The 13,941-nt window shown below is 49.6% G+C and overlaps 1 protein-coding gene across 21 annotated transcripts in view; it reads right to left on the bottom strand.

Moving 5' to 3' along the window:
- Positions 1–271: 271 nt before the first annotated feature.
- The window catches only part of LOC110514101 (trinucleotide repeat-containing gene 6C protein), an 83,995-nt gene continuing 70,325 nt past the window's right edge, over positions 272–13,941 (bottom strand). For 2 of the 21 annotated variants that reach the window (XM_090197205.1, XM_090197217.1), the window contains 15 exons: positions 12,780–13,015; positions 12,414–12,471; positions 12,109–12,257; positions 11,609–11,767; positions 10,597–10,737; positions 10,096–10,215; positions 9,705–9,788; positions 9,108–9,348; positions 6,556–6,720; positions 6,007–6,183; positions 5,593–5,742; positions 4,200–4,310; positions 3,054–3,278; positions 1,008–1,221; positions 272–730 (listed from right to left, as the gene is read on the bottom strand). In XM_090197205.1, coding sequence (XP_090053331.1) covers positions 355–730; positions 1,008–1,221; positions 3,054–3,278; positions 4,200–4,310; positions 5,593–5,742; positions 6,007–6,183; positions 6,556–6,720; positions 9,108–9,348; positions 9,705–9,788; positions 10,096–10,215; positions 10,597–10,737; positions 11,609–11,767; positions 12,109–12,257; positions 12,414–12,471; positions 12,780–13,015 — 2,606 coding nt within the window. In that variant the 3' untranslated portion in view covers positions 272–354. The remainder of the gene's footprint in view (positions 731–1,007; positions 1,222–3,053; positions 3,279–4,199; positions 4,311–5,592; positions 5,743–6,006; positions 6,184–6,555; positions 6,721–9,107; positions 9,349–9,704; positions 9,789–10,095; positions 10,216–10,596; positions 10,738–11,608; positions 11,768–12,108; positions 12,258–12,413; positions 12,472–12,779; positions 13,016–13,941) is intronic. The other 19 variants (XM_090197207.1, XM_090197220.1, XM_090197208.1 and 16 more) reach the window with 13 other exon arrangements.

Here is a 13,941-nt window from a genome sequence, read left to right as displayed (position 1 = left end):
TCTCAGAGTAAAGTTCAAATGTTTCTCTTCCTTTGTTGGTTGAGTCAAAGGCATACTCGTGCTTTTTCGAAAGTCCAAACGTAAAACACTGTAACCAGAGCCTCTCGCCGAACAAATCTAAAATGAAATGTTTTTTTTTTTTTAACAAACAAAAATTGGAAGAGGGTGAGCAGCGTGGACACAGAAGAGTCACCTCGTCCTCCTCAAGTCTGTGCCTCGATCATCCCACCCACACTGATTATCACCACATTGATTTGCTTGGTTTTTGCTCTTCTGTTTGTATACATGTATATATGTAGTACTGTGTAGTATTCTATTCCTCCTTTTTCTAGCATGGAGCTCTGTGACGTGGTCCTACATGGACTCCCCACTCAGCAGGTCCCCAGGCAGCAGCGTGTTGATTGGAGTAGGACTCCCCATGACCCGCCCCTCCTCTCCGCTGGGCGGTCCCCATAGGCTGGAGTACTGGGGCACGCCCCCCCAGAGCAGATCTCCCCCCGTCTTGGCTCCACCTCCTCCCATGCCGCCACTGCTGCCGCCAGAGTTCCAGTGGGGGTGGCCAATGGGGTGCGAGGATCTGGGCCCGGAACCACCCATCCGCGTCTGATTGACACCTGGGTCAGCCTGCCAGCTGGTAGTTGAGGCTAGCTGCTGGCCCTGTGCAAAGAAGCGCTGGACCTCTTCCTCCCCAGCAAACTCTGCCAGGATGGTGGTGTTACCCAGAACGCACCTGGACAGGAAGAGAGACAAACAAAGAGGTGTTATTTAGTTAGCCTCGTTGAAGTGGCCAGTCTCATACACCACATGTGATGCTATTGATACTGGTTCTACCTTTTGTGGAAGCAGGCTGGGCACCCACTAAAAGATCTCTCTAAGTTCAAATTTTTCCAAATTCTAAGCTTTCCAAGTTCTCCCAGTCCTTTCACACCTGACAATTGACATGACTTAAGTGTTTCTGCCTTCGAGCAGTGAGAGGGGCAGGAAAACTGCCAACAACATCTCCGTACATGTGCAGGGACTTCTGGGCCTTGGCGGCCTCCTCCTTGGAGCTGTAGCGCACCAATGCGTTGCCCTGGGTCAGGTTGAGGTGGAATGTGATGAGGGGGCCGTGCTGCATGCATAGCGTCCGCAGGGTGGAGCCGTCTATCTGGGGAGTGAGGTTCCTCAGGACCAACCAGCTACTGGTCCTGTTGGAGCTGTCTGTACTCCATGTGGTAGCTGCTAGAAGGATAGAGGGGGGAGGAGAAGGAGAGAAGAGGGGGAGAGAGAGGGAGGAAAGCTAAATAAACCTAAAATGCAGAATTGCCCTACATCTAACACCATGTTGTCACAATGTCAAATGGATTCTCCAAGGAGCTAGGAAAGTCAGTTAGTAAGATGGGCGGTGGATTCTAAGCAGTAAGCTCCGTAGTTTAGATAAACCACAGTGTCAGTTGATCAAGAGAGGTGCGTTCAACCACAACAAGGCATTCTCGGGGCGTTGTCTAGACCGCCTTGGCTGTACCAAAAGGGTACCTAGTCTCTGCCTGCAAGGCTACAACATACACCTCTAGAACCTGGCCTTTAGTCTGTATCACAACACGTCTAGAATCTGGCCTTAAGTCTGTATCACAACACCTCTAGAACCTGACCTTTAGTCTGTATCACAACACCTCTAGAACCTGACCTTTAGTCTGTATCACAACACCTCTAGAACCTGACCTTTAGTCTGTATCACCACACCTCTAGAACCTGACCTTTAGTCTGTATCACCACACCTCTAGAACCTGACCTTTAGTCTGTATCACAACACCTCTAGAACCTGACCTTTAGTCTGTATCACAACACCTCTAGAACCTGACCTTTAGTCTGTATCACAACACCTCTAGAACCTGGCCTTTAGTCTGTATCACCACACCTCTAGAACCTGACCTTCAGTCTGTATCACCTCTAGAACCTGGCCTTTAGTCTGTATCACAACACGTCTAGAATCTGGCCTTAAGTCTGTATCACAACACCTCTAGAACCTGGCCTTTAGTCTGTATCACAACACCTCTAGAACCTGACCTTTAGTCTGTATCACAACACCTCTAGAACCTGACCTTTAGTCTGTATCACAACACCTCTAGAACCTGACCTTTAGTCTGTATCACAACATCTCTAGAACCTGGCATTTAGTCTGTATCACAACACCTCTAGAACCTGGCCTTTAGTCTGTATCACAACACCTCTAGAACCTGACCTTTAGTCTGTATCACAACACCTCTATAACCTGACCTTTAGTCTGTATCACAACACCTCTAGAACCTGACATTTAGTCTGTATCACAACACCTCTAGAACCTGACCTTTAGTCAGTATCACAACACCTCTAGAACCTGGCCTTTAGTCTGTATCACAACACCTCTAGAACCTGACCTTTAGTCCGTATCACAACACCTCTAGAACCTGACCTTTAGTCTGTATCACAACACCTCTAGAACCTGACCTTTAGTCTGTATCACAACACCTCTAGAACCTGACCTTCAGTCATCTTCTACTCTAACTGAACATTTATGAGGGCTGCAGTTTTTATGGCAAGCACAACAAATACACTACATTTTTTGGAGAGTAAGACAGCTGTTACATGAACTTCATAAATGATCAACTGAACATGCACTGGTTGGACCAAAACCCAGTCAGTCAATTCATTTATCCAGTCAGTCAGCAAGTCGCCATCCTCCCCATCCAATTACTTAACAGCTAATCAAATAGACTCTGACTATTTGCATTGACCCCCCCTTTGTTTTTACACTGCAGCTACTCACTGTTTATTACCATGCATAGTCACTCTACCCCTACCTACATGTACAAATGACTGTGACGGTGTGTCGGTACCGGTTCCTCCTGTACATAGCCTCATTATTGTTATTTTATTGTGTTACTTTCAAAAATATATATATTTTTACTTTAGTTCATTTAGTAAATATTTTCTTAACCCCATTTTGTTAAAACTGCATTGTTGGTTTTAAGCATTACACAGTTAGGTCTATGCCTGTTGTATTCGGCACATTTGACAAATATAATTTGATTTACCCGAGGAGTAGGAGCTGCTCCAGCCTTGGGCCAGGCCCAGGGAGTTGCCTCCCCAGGTGGAGGAGTGCTTGGTGGGGTTGGTGAGGCCCGGGGGGGGCCGTGTGGGGGCGGCTGTGTTACTGCGGGGCCCCTGGGGGACCTTCCACAACTCATGGGACAGAGAGACCTGGGAGGGGTGGGAGATGGGCCCCGGGGACCAGGTGGACTTCATGTCCGACAATTTACCTGAAAGAGAGAAAATAAACACATTGATTGCTTGGCAACAATTGGAGATACTTGGCATTCTTCTATCAACAACACACAGGGAACTAAACAACCCAAACCACTAGTCAGAATAATACCCTGGTAGAGGGGTTGTTGACGGTAGAGCAGAGCAATCATTCTGCTTTTCCTGGATGTGTTGAAACAAAAATGGGCGTAAACACAGCTAGACTTCACACACACACAGTCCCAGACTGCACAGTAAGGAGTACAGCACAGGGTCAGTCTCAGTCCATGTCTCACAGTATGGGACAGATCAGGAATACAGCTAGACTTCACACACACACAGTCCCAGACTGCACAGTAAGGAGTACAGCACAGGGTCAGTCTCAGTCCATGTCTCACAGTATGGGACAGATCAGGAATACAGCTAGACTTCACACACACACAGTCCCAGACTGCACAGTAAGGAGTACAGCACAGGGTCAGTCTCAGTCCATGTCTCACAGTATGGGACAGATCAGGAATACAGCTAGACTTCACACACACACACACACACACACACACACACACACACACACACACAGTAAGGAGTACAGCCCAGGGTCAGTCTCAGTCCATGCCTCACAGTATGGGACAGATCAGACCAGGAACACAGATAGACTAGAACTATACTAAGATATAGTATATACAACCTCCTCCCAGTTCCCCCCCCATGCTACACACAGGGGTGGGGATACATCAACACCACCAGAGACATCAACACTGATGGGGGCAGGGGGACAAACTAGCTCAAAGCGGAAGTCACCCCTACCCACAGATCTAGGACCAGATTATCATATCACCTGGTCCTAAACATAACCACGGGGAATATGGTAGGATATAAGATTTGACCCTGAATCAGCGGTTAGAGGCGACTTCCGCCCACTCCGACAAACTGTGTACCTGGGTCGTCCGTTTCCGGGGACGACAGACTGAACGAGCTAGAGTAGGCACTGACTGGCCAATCGGTGGAGGGGGGCAGGGCCTCGTTCTGAGATGAGGTGGGGGAGGAGCCTATGGGGGCATGGCATCCAGCAAAACAAAAACAGAAGAAGGGAATGGAAGAGAGAGAGAATCTAATAAAGAAACAGAATAAATGAAAGTGGATGACTGAACAGCTGTGGTGCTCTGTGGCTGTGTGATAGGGGAGAGTTCAAAGTGTTGGGAATTAGATGAGTGTAGATATACGAGTGTCAGATTGTACATGCAGTTAATTAAAGAAGCAGCAGGACCAGAAGAGAAAAAGCAGGCTCCTCCAGTGACTGAACTGTTACAGATAATCAGTCTCCCCAACCCATTGGGATACATTGCAGACACAGTATCTGATTTAGCCCGTAGCAGTTTTCTTTGAATGATTCAGGTCATCTCAGACCCCCAGCTCTCCTCTCCCCCTCAAGACCAAGTCTACCAGAGGGAGAGCACCGTCATTACGTATGTATAGGACCACTTAGAACATGAACACTCCCCTCCCTCCCGTCCTTCTCCCCCTCCCTCACCCCCTCTGTCCTTCTCCCCCTCCCTCCCTCACCCCCCCTGTCCCTCTCCCCTCCCTCACCTCTCCTGTCCTTCTCCACCCCTAGCTCCCCTGTCCCTCTCCACCCCTAGCTCCCCTGTCCCTCTCCACCCCTAGCTCCCCTGTCCCTCTCCACCCCTAGCTCCCCTGTCCCTCTCCACCCCTAGCTCCCCTGTCTCTCTCCACCCCTAGCTCCCCTGTCTCTCACCTCCCCCGTCTCTCACCTCCCCCGTCTCTCACCTCCCCCGTCTCTCACCTCCCGTCTCTCACCTCCCCTGTCTCTCACCTCCCCCTCCACCCTCCTCATCTCCCTCACACTCCCTTTCTGCTTCCCTTGTCCTCCGTCCTCACCTCCCCTGTCTCTCACCTCCCCCTCCACCCTCCTCATCTCCCTCACCCTCCCTTTCTGCTTCCCTCGTCCTCCGTCCTCACCTCCCCTGTCTCTCACCTCCCCCTCCACCCTCCTCATCTCCCTCACCCTCCCTTTCTGCTTCCCTCCCCCTCCGTCCTCACCTCCCCTGTCTCTCACCTCCCCCTCCACATCTCCCTCACCCTCCCTTTCTGCTTCCCTCGTCCTCTCCTCCGCTGCGGTCTCTCACCTCCCCCTCCACCCTCCTCATCTCCCTCACCTTCTGCTCCCCTCGTCCTCCGTCCTCACCTCCACCCTCCTCATCTCCCCCTCCACATCTCCCTCACCCTCCCTTTCTGCTCCCCTCGTTCTCCGTCCTCACCTCCACCCTCCTCATCTCCCTCACCCTCCCTTCCTGCTCCCCTCGTCCTCACCTCCGCTGCGGTCTCTCTGCAGGTAGCGGTTGACGTCCTGGATGTTGGTGTTGATGGTGGGGCCGCTGGGCACGCTCCCCGGGGTCATGTTGGGGTCGTTCTCCGGGTCGATGTTCTGCAGGCCCTTCCAGGGCACGCCCGGGCAGAACTCTGGAGGAGGAAGTGATTGTGCAGGAAGTATTACAATTGTCATTCCTCTCATTCATTTACATGACTACCTGGTTCAGTAATGTACAAAATACAAAAGGTGGTGCTTGCAATGAAACTAATTCTCTTGAAAACAGAACTCATCTGGCTACATTAGTCCCATGATCATCATATTAGGTGAATGGGTTTTGGCTGGACAGTAAGCAGTCACTGTAGCTGTCCAGAACTGTTTCCCACCATCCCAGTCTAACTAGCCAACTAACTGACCTGGAGGCCAGGTGATGTTGGCGCCGTTGACCATCTTGTCGTTGGGGCTCTTGCCCTGGCTCCAGCTGTCTGGGGGCACCAGGGGGTTGGTGGGGGACTCGGAGACAGGCATCATGCCGTAGGGGCTGTACCCATCCTCCATTTGGGGGGGCTTCCCGGGGGGGCCCAGGTTGGAACCTGCCAGAGACAAGAGGGGAACCAGGAAGTTGGTTAAGTACAATATAAATTAGAACTAGAGAATGAAATACTTAGTCAAGTTTAATAGAAACCAATACAGGAGGGGTTAAATGCAGAAGACACATATCAGTTGAATGCATTCAGTTGTACAACTGACCAGGTATCCCCTTTCCCAGAACATATAGTAGCATTGAGATGGAAATTACAAGGTTCCACTTGAAAACTCAAGAGGACAACTACGTTCTGAAGCTGCCAACTGAGTGTCATACACCATGGTCCTTTCATATCCCCCAGTTCTACTCAGTCCAGCTCAGTAGAGTTCATTAAATCTTTATTGTCCCAACATTGGGCAATGGTGTCAACAGTCTGTACCGTGCTTGTTCAGGTTGGGCTCCAGAGAGGATGAGCCTCCAGAGAGGCTGTCCATGGAGTTGGGGTGTGTCCACTGGGAGAGGCGAGACTGGGGCTGGGGAAGCTCCTTCATGGACAGGCCTCCCACCTCTATGCAGGTTACATTCATGTTCGGATTCAGTCCAGCTGGGAGAGAGGCAAAGAGACAGGCAGAGAGAGGGAGACAGGCAGAGAGGGGGAGACAGGCAGAGAGGGGGAGACAGGCAGAGAGGGGGAGACAGGCACAGAGGGGGAGACAGGCAGAGAGGGGGAGACAGGCAGAGAGGGGGAGACAGGCAGAGAGGGGGAGACAGGCAGAGAGGGGGAGACAGGCAGAGAGAGGGAGACAGGCAGAGAGAGGGAGACAGGCAGAGAGGGGGAGACAGGCAGAGAGAGGGAGACAGGCAGAGAGGGGGAGACAGGCAGAGAGAGGGAGACAGGCACAGAGGGGGAGACAGGCAGAGAGGGGGAGACAGGCAGAGAGGGGGAGACAGGCAGAGAGGGGGAGACAGGCAGAGAGGGGGAGACAGGCAGAGAGAGGGAGACAGGCAGAGAGAGGGAGACAGGCAGAGAGAGGGAGACAGGCAGAGAGAGGGAGACAGGCAGAGAGGCAGGGAGGTAACACCAGACAAAACAAGTCAATAAAGCATTAAAGATGAATCACTCGTTTCTTGTTTTGCACTTTGTTGCTATGGTTCTTTATATAACTACAATCAATCATAATGCCCTTGCCACAGGATATCTGTTAGACACTGAGCAAGTCCCAACAGCTGTATTTGAACACAGACAGATATTGACCAGAAAGATGATCTGTTTAGAAAGGGCACACACAGGTCTGGGACCTGTAACAATGATGACATTCCCAGTCCCTGTCCTGCTATCAATAAATCAAATGTATTTATAAAGCCCCTGTTACATCAACAACTGTCCCAAATTGACAAGAGCCCAAAGAGCAAACAGAAGCACAGTGGAACTACTACAGTGGTGAGAACAAGTATTTAATACACTGACGGTTTTGCAGGTTTTCCTACTTACAAAGAGGTCTGTAATTTTTATCATAGGTGCACTTCAACTGTGAGAGACGGAATCTAAAACAAAAATCCAGAAATCACATTGTATGATTTTTAAGTAATTAATTTGCATTTTATTGCATGACATAAGTATTTGAAAACCTACCAACCAGTAAGAATTACTTTTTTCTTTAAGAAGCCCTCCTGTTCTCCACTCGTTAACTGCACCTGTTTGAACCTGTTACCTGTATAAAAGACACCTGTCCACACACTCAATAAAACAGACTCCAACCTCTCCACAATGGCCAAGACCAGAGAGCTGTGTAAGGACATCAAGGATAAAATTGTAGACCTGCACAAGGCTGGGATGGGCTACAGGACAATAGGCAAGCAGCTTGGTAAGAAGGCAACAATTGTTGGCGCAATTATTAGAAATTGGAAGAAGTTCAAGATTACGGTCAATCAACCTCTGTCTGGGGCTCCATGCAAGATCTCACCTCGTTGGGCATCAATGATCATGAGGAAGGTGAGGGATCAGCCCAGAACTACACGGCAGGACCTAGTCAATGACCTGAAGAGAGCTGGGACCACAGTCTCAAAGAAAAACATTAGTAACACACTACGCCGTCATGGATTGAAATCCTGCAGCTCACGCAAGGTCCCCCTGCTCAAGCCAGCGCATGTCCAGGCCCGTCTGAAGTTTGCCAATGACCATCTGGATGATCCAGAGGAGGAATGGGAGAAGGTCATGTGGTCTGATGAGACAAAGAGCTTTTTGGTCTAAACTCCACTCGTCGTGTTTGGAGGAAGAAGAAGGATGAGTACAACCCCAAGAACACCATCCCAACTGTGAAGCATGGAGGTGGAAACATCATTATTTGGGGATGCTTTTCTGCAAAGGGGACAGGACGACTGCACCGTATTGAGGGGAGGATGGATGGGGCCATGTATCGCGAGATCTTGGCCAACAACCTCCTTCCCTCAGTAAGAGCATTGAAGATGGGTCGTGGCTGGGTCTTCCAGCATGACAACGACCCGAAACACACAGCCAGGGCAACTAAGGAGTGGCTCCGTAAGAAGCATCACAAGGTCCTGGAGTGGCCTAGCCAGTCTCCAGAACTGAACCCAAAAGAAAATCTTTGGAGGGAGCTGAAAGTCCGTATTGCCCAGCGACAGCCCCGAAACCTGAAGGATCTGGAGAAGGTCTGTATGGAGGAGTGGGCCAAAATCCCTGCTGCAGTGTGTGCAAACCAGGTCAAGAACTACAGGAAACGTATGATCTCTGTAATTACAAACAAAGGTTTCTGTACCAAATATTAAGTTCTGCTTTTCTGATGTATCAAATAGTTATGTCATGCAATAACATGCAAATCAATTATTTAAAAATCATACAATGTGCTTTTCTGGATTACAGACCTCTACATGCTTTGTAAGTAGGAAAACCTGCAAAATCGGCAGTGTATCAAATACTTGTTCTCCCCACTGTATGTGTTGTGCACATTGTGGAACAGAGTTCCCACTCACAGAGAGGGTAGGGGCTGTAGGAGTTTGGGGACGACTGCTGCTCTTTGGTCTGCAGGTCGGGTAGGCCCGGAGCCTGGGGGTGGCCTGGGAACAAGTCCAGGGCTGATTTGCCTTGGCCGTGGTGCAGGCCGGAGGAGGAGAGGGAGCCGAGGGTCTGCTGCTGCTTCATCAGCAGGGCCTGGGCCAGCTGTCTCTGGTGCTGTTGGATCTGCTGCTGCATGTTATTGATTGTACGTGCAACCTGCAGGAAGAGGAAGTGACATTAGAAAGAGACACAAAGCTGGTGGTCAGTTTATCTGTGAGCCAGCAGAGAACACAGGAAAAAAGTTCAATGGGACAGTTGCTCGAGAGAAGGGCAAGTATAGCCCCTTATACATACATCTGCTTCTACAAGGGATTAACCACCCAGGTTCTCAAATTCACCAGGCTAGGAACCCAGGTATGTCTGCTATAGTAGGATGGTAAAACGTTTGGGTTTTACCCCAGTATGAGGCCTGGCCGGGTTCAGGATCAGTAGATATGACAGGCAGAGCTGGGTGAAACTAGTGGGCTGTATCTGAGAGGGAGGGACACAGAGGGACACAGAGGGACACTCACGTGCTGCTCCTGCTGTCGGATGGGACCAGAAACATTACGCTGCGCCTGCAACATCTGCTGTTGAATTTGTAAACGCTGGTACGCCTGCAGAGGAATACACGTTTACACACAAATCCACAGACACATATGTACAGAAATATGCACGTGTGCGCACACACACACACACACACACACACACACACACACACACACACACACACACACACACACACACACACCATTTTCTAGTTGCTACAGAATGCGATCAGTCAAAACCCAAGGGTTTTTCACATCTCTAAGGCAACGAGGCAGTGGAGAAGTGTATGATATAAGCGTGTACAGAGTGTATCTGCATAGTGTTTATATGGAGGAGTCCTAAAGTAAACTGAGAGGAGACCAGATGAGGACTCACCAGTTGCAGCTGGTATAGTTGGTTCAAAAGGGTCATATGTTGAGGGTTTATTGGTGAGGTTAAAAGTGCAGGATTCAGACCAATGTTTTTTGCTGCAAACTGTAAGAGCTGTGCTTGAACCTGGACAAGAGAGAGACCAAAAGATTTGGTTTTAGAAACCATAAACTAAGTACGAGAAAAATGGTAGACAGGACTGAGGCGCTTATGCACGTAAACTATGCTGAGGGGAGCTGAAAAATGTGTGTGTGTGTGTGTATGATTCTATATATGATTGTATGTGTGTGTGAGTGAGAGGAGATACTTGGAGGGGGCTGAGAGGTGTGTGGTATTCCCCAGGTCGTATTCATTAGGCACTAAATACGAGACAATGAATCCAAACAAGGATCCCTCCCTACCTGAACTTGTCTAATAACAACCTCTCACTTTCACTGTCCGTTGAAAACCGTTTTACAGTTTTCCCATAATGAATACAACCCTGGTCCATGTTGTGTGTGTGTGTACCTGAGGGGAGAGAAACTGAGGCACTTGAGCGCGTAGACTAGGCTGGGAGGAGCCGAGAGGCGGCACTGACGGCTGAGGAGGAGGCTGCTGCATGGCCCGGGCTTGTGCTGCACCGCTACTGCCCAACATTCCACTCTGCATCTGAGAGGGAGGAGAGGGAGGTGGAAACCAGGGTGGAACAGCATGATGATAGGGACCCACTATTCTGCACTGTTGAGGAAGAACTGCAAGTCTGCATGTCTCTGAACCGTTTACAGCCACGTGACCAATAAACTTTCATTTAGATTCATAAAAAGTCCAATGAGATTTAACAGGCTAGACAAAAGCCCAAAATCTAAACCTAAATACAGGCTCCCTCTAGCTCTGTCTGTCCCCTGCCAGTCCGTCCGTCCGTCCATCGATCCATCTCCCTCTCTGCCTATCAGTGTGCCAACCAGTCCTCTCTGCCTATCAGTGTGCCAACCAGTCCTCTCTGCCTATCAGTGTGCCAACCAGTCCTCTCTGCCTATCAGTATACCAACCAGTCCTCTCTGCCTATCAGTATGCCAACCAGTCCTCTCTGCCTATCAGTATGCCAACCAGTCCTCTCTGCCTATCAGTATGCCAACCAGTCCTCTCTGCCTATCAGTATGCCAACCAGTCCTCTCTGCCTATCAGTGTGCCAACCAGTCCTGTCTGCATATCAGTGTGCCAACCAGTCCTCTCTGCCTATCAGTGTGCCAACCAGTCCTCTCTGCCTATCAGTGTGCCAACTAGTCCTCTCTGCCTATCAGTATGCCAACCAGTCCTCTCTGCCTATCAGTATGCCAACCAGTCCTCTCTGCCTATCAGTATGCCAACCAGTCCTCTCTACCTATCAGTATGCCAACCAGTCCTTCCTCTTCTCAGACTCCTATCTTCTCCTAGCAGTCTGTCATTCAACTCCACATTACCCCCAATTCTGCTTATGGCACCTGCCTGTTGCCTGTCTGCTGTCTAAACCCCACATAGCCGTAGACAGTGTGCTGCCTACCTGTCTGTTGTTCAAGTTTTGCATGGCTAGGCCCTGTGGGCCGCCCAGGCCCTGGCTGGTTAGAGGCAGGGAGGGGAGTTTCAGGCCGAGGGGGCCGGGGGAACAAGGCATAAACGGTGAGGAGGTATGGACGTCCTCCACCAGGCTACCAACACCGTCCTGCGCCCACACAGACAGCCACAGAGGGAGAGCGTCACCATTACACTCTCAATGGGTGGATACATAGAAACTGAACCTTGCCCTGTTCAGAACAGAATCTGTCCCCTCATAACTAGTGAAGAATAGAACAAACACACTATTGAGTGAGTTACACAACAGTGTGATGTACAGTATTATATTGTTAGCTTTTTAAAAATATATATTTTTTGATTCCTTGATAAGTTATTTTCCATGGTTCCCCAGAACACTAGTCTGCCCTGACTATACAGCATCTTCTCATTGAAGAACCCATGGACAATATAGGAGTGTGTGATGTTGGGGAGTGGGTCAGGGGTCATTACCTTGTCGAGGAAAGGGGAGCGATCTGAGGAGGACTCTTTGGAGTGGAGGGGAGGCCGGCAGCCCATTGGCCCCTTGTTGATCAGACAGTTGTAGTCGGACATGCCCATCCCCCGCCTGTCCAGCTCTGTCTTCTTCTCCAACAGAGCACCTGAGAGAGACAGAGTAGCGAGAGTAGTGACAAACAGAGAGCAGTGAGAGAACACAGGGATATCACCAACACTGATACAGTCAGTGACAGTAATATGGACTGCATCAGGAACAAGGAGTTAACAGAGTGTATTGAGGACTGTGAGAAGAGACTTACTCATGGCCTGGTCCAGGTTCATGCTGTTCCTCTTCAGAGCCTCCTCGGCTGGATCTCTCTGGACACACACACACGAACAGCTGTCAGCAGAAATATCTCACAAACATGCATGTGTACGTGTGGTCCTGTGTGGCTCAGTTGGTAGGAACATGGAGCTAGCCACGCCAGGAAGGGGGGTTTGATTCCCGCGGGGGTTTGATTCCTGCAGGGGTTTGATTCCCGCAGGGGCTACCAAAATATATGCATTCACTGTTGAATTAAAGTGTCTGCTATATGGCATGTAATATTATTATCAGATTTCTATGTATACAGATCGCATCAGTGTGGAGTTTGACTCCAGAGGTAGTAGCAGGTAGCAGCACTCACAGGGAAGCCCATGTCTGTCAGCTGCTTGATCAGGCGATTCATGATCCAGGCTTCCTCCTGCTTGCCAGGAATCTTCCCCTTGGGTGGGGCCTTCCTGGGTCTGTTGCCCCAGGAGTTGCTCTCCTGGGAGGCCTGGCTGCTCCACATGTCCCCGTCGTCAGGGTCCCACTGGCCCCCAGACAAACCCATGTCCTCCCCCCCACCGCCACCCCAGCCGTCTTGCATAGATTTGGGGGCTGCAGAGGGAGAGGAGGAAATGTTGTGTTACTATATTTTCAAATTCATTTTCATCCACAACGTTTTAAGTCACCAGCTGCCACTGATTATGACGTAATATTTTTGTATTGGTTCTGACAGTGGAGTATTTGTATTGGTTCTGACAGTGGGGTGTTTGTATTGGTTCTGACAGTGGGGTATTTGTATTGGTTCTGACAGTGGGGTGTTTGTATTGGTTCTGACAGTGGGGTGTTTGTATTGGTTCTGACAGTGGGGTGTTTGTATTGGTTCTGACAGTGGGGTATTTGTATTGGTTCTGACAGTGGGGTGTTTGTATTGGTTCTGACAGTGGGGTATTTGTATTGGTTCTGACAGTGGGGTGTTTGTATTGGTTCTGACAGTGGAGTGTTTGTATTGGTTCTGACAGTGGGGTGTTTGTATTGGTTCTGACAGTGGGGTATTTGTATTGGTTCTGACAGTGGAGTGTTTGTATTGGTTCTGACAGTGGGGTGTTTGTATTGGTTCTGACAGTGGGGTATTTGTATTGGTTCTGACAGTGGGGTGTTTGTATTGGTTCTGACAGTGGGGTGTTTGTATTGGTTCTGACAGTGGGGTGTTTGTATTGGTTCTGACAGTGGGGTGTTTGTATTGGTTCTGACAGTGGGGTGTTTGTATTGGTTCTGACAGTGGAGTGTTTGTATTGGTTCTGACAGTGGGGTTTTTGTATTGGTTCTGACAGTGGGGTATTTGTATTGGTTTTGACAGTGGAGTGTTTGTATTGGTTCTGACAGTGGAGTGTTTGTATTGGTTCTGACAGTGGGGTATTTGTATTGGTTCTGACAGTGGGGTGTTTGTATTGGTTCTGACAGTGGAGTGTTTGTATTGGTTCTGACAGTGGAGTGTTTGTATTGGTTCTGACAGTGGAGTGTTTGTATTGGTTCTGACA

This window comes from Oncorhynchus mykiss, chromosome 13, assembly GCF_057628025.1.
Source record: "Oncorhynchus mykiss isolate SJ-2025 chromosome 13, ASM5762802v1, whole genome shotgun sequence".
In the NCBI taxonomy this organism is placed as follows: Eukaryota; Metazoa; Chordata; class Actinopteri; order Salmoniformes; family Salmonidae; genus Oncorhynchus; species Oncorhynchus mykiss.
The sequence above is the reverse complement of the archived record's forward strand: the minus strand, read 5'-3'. Positions and strand labels throughout refer to the sequence as shown.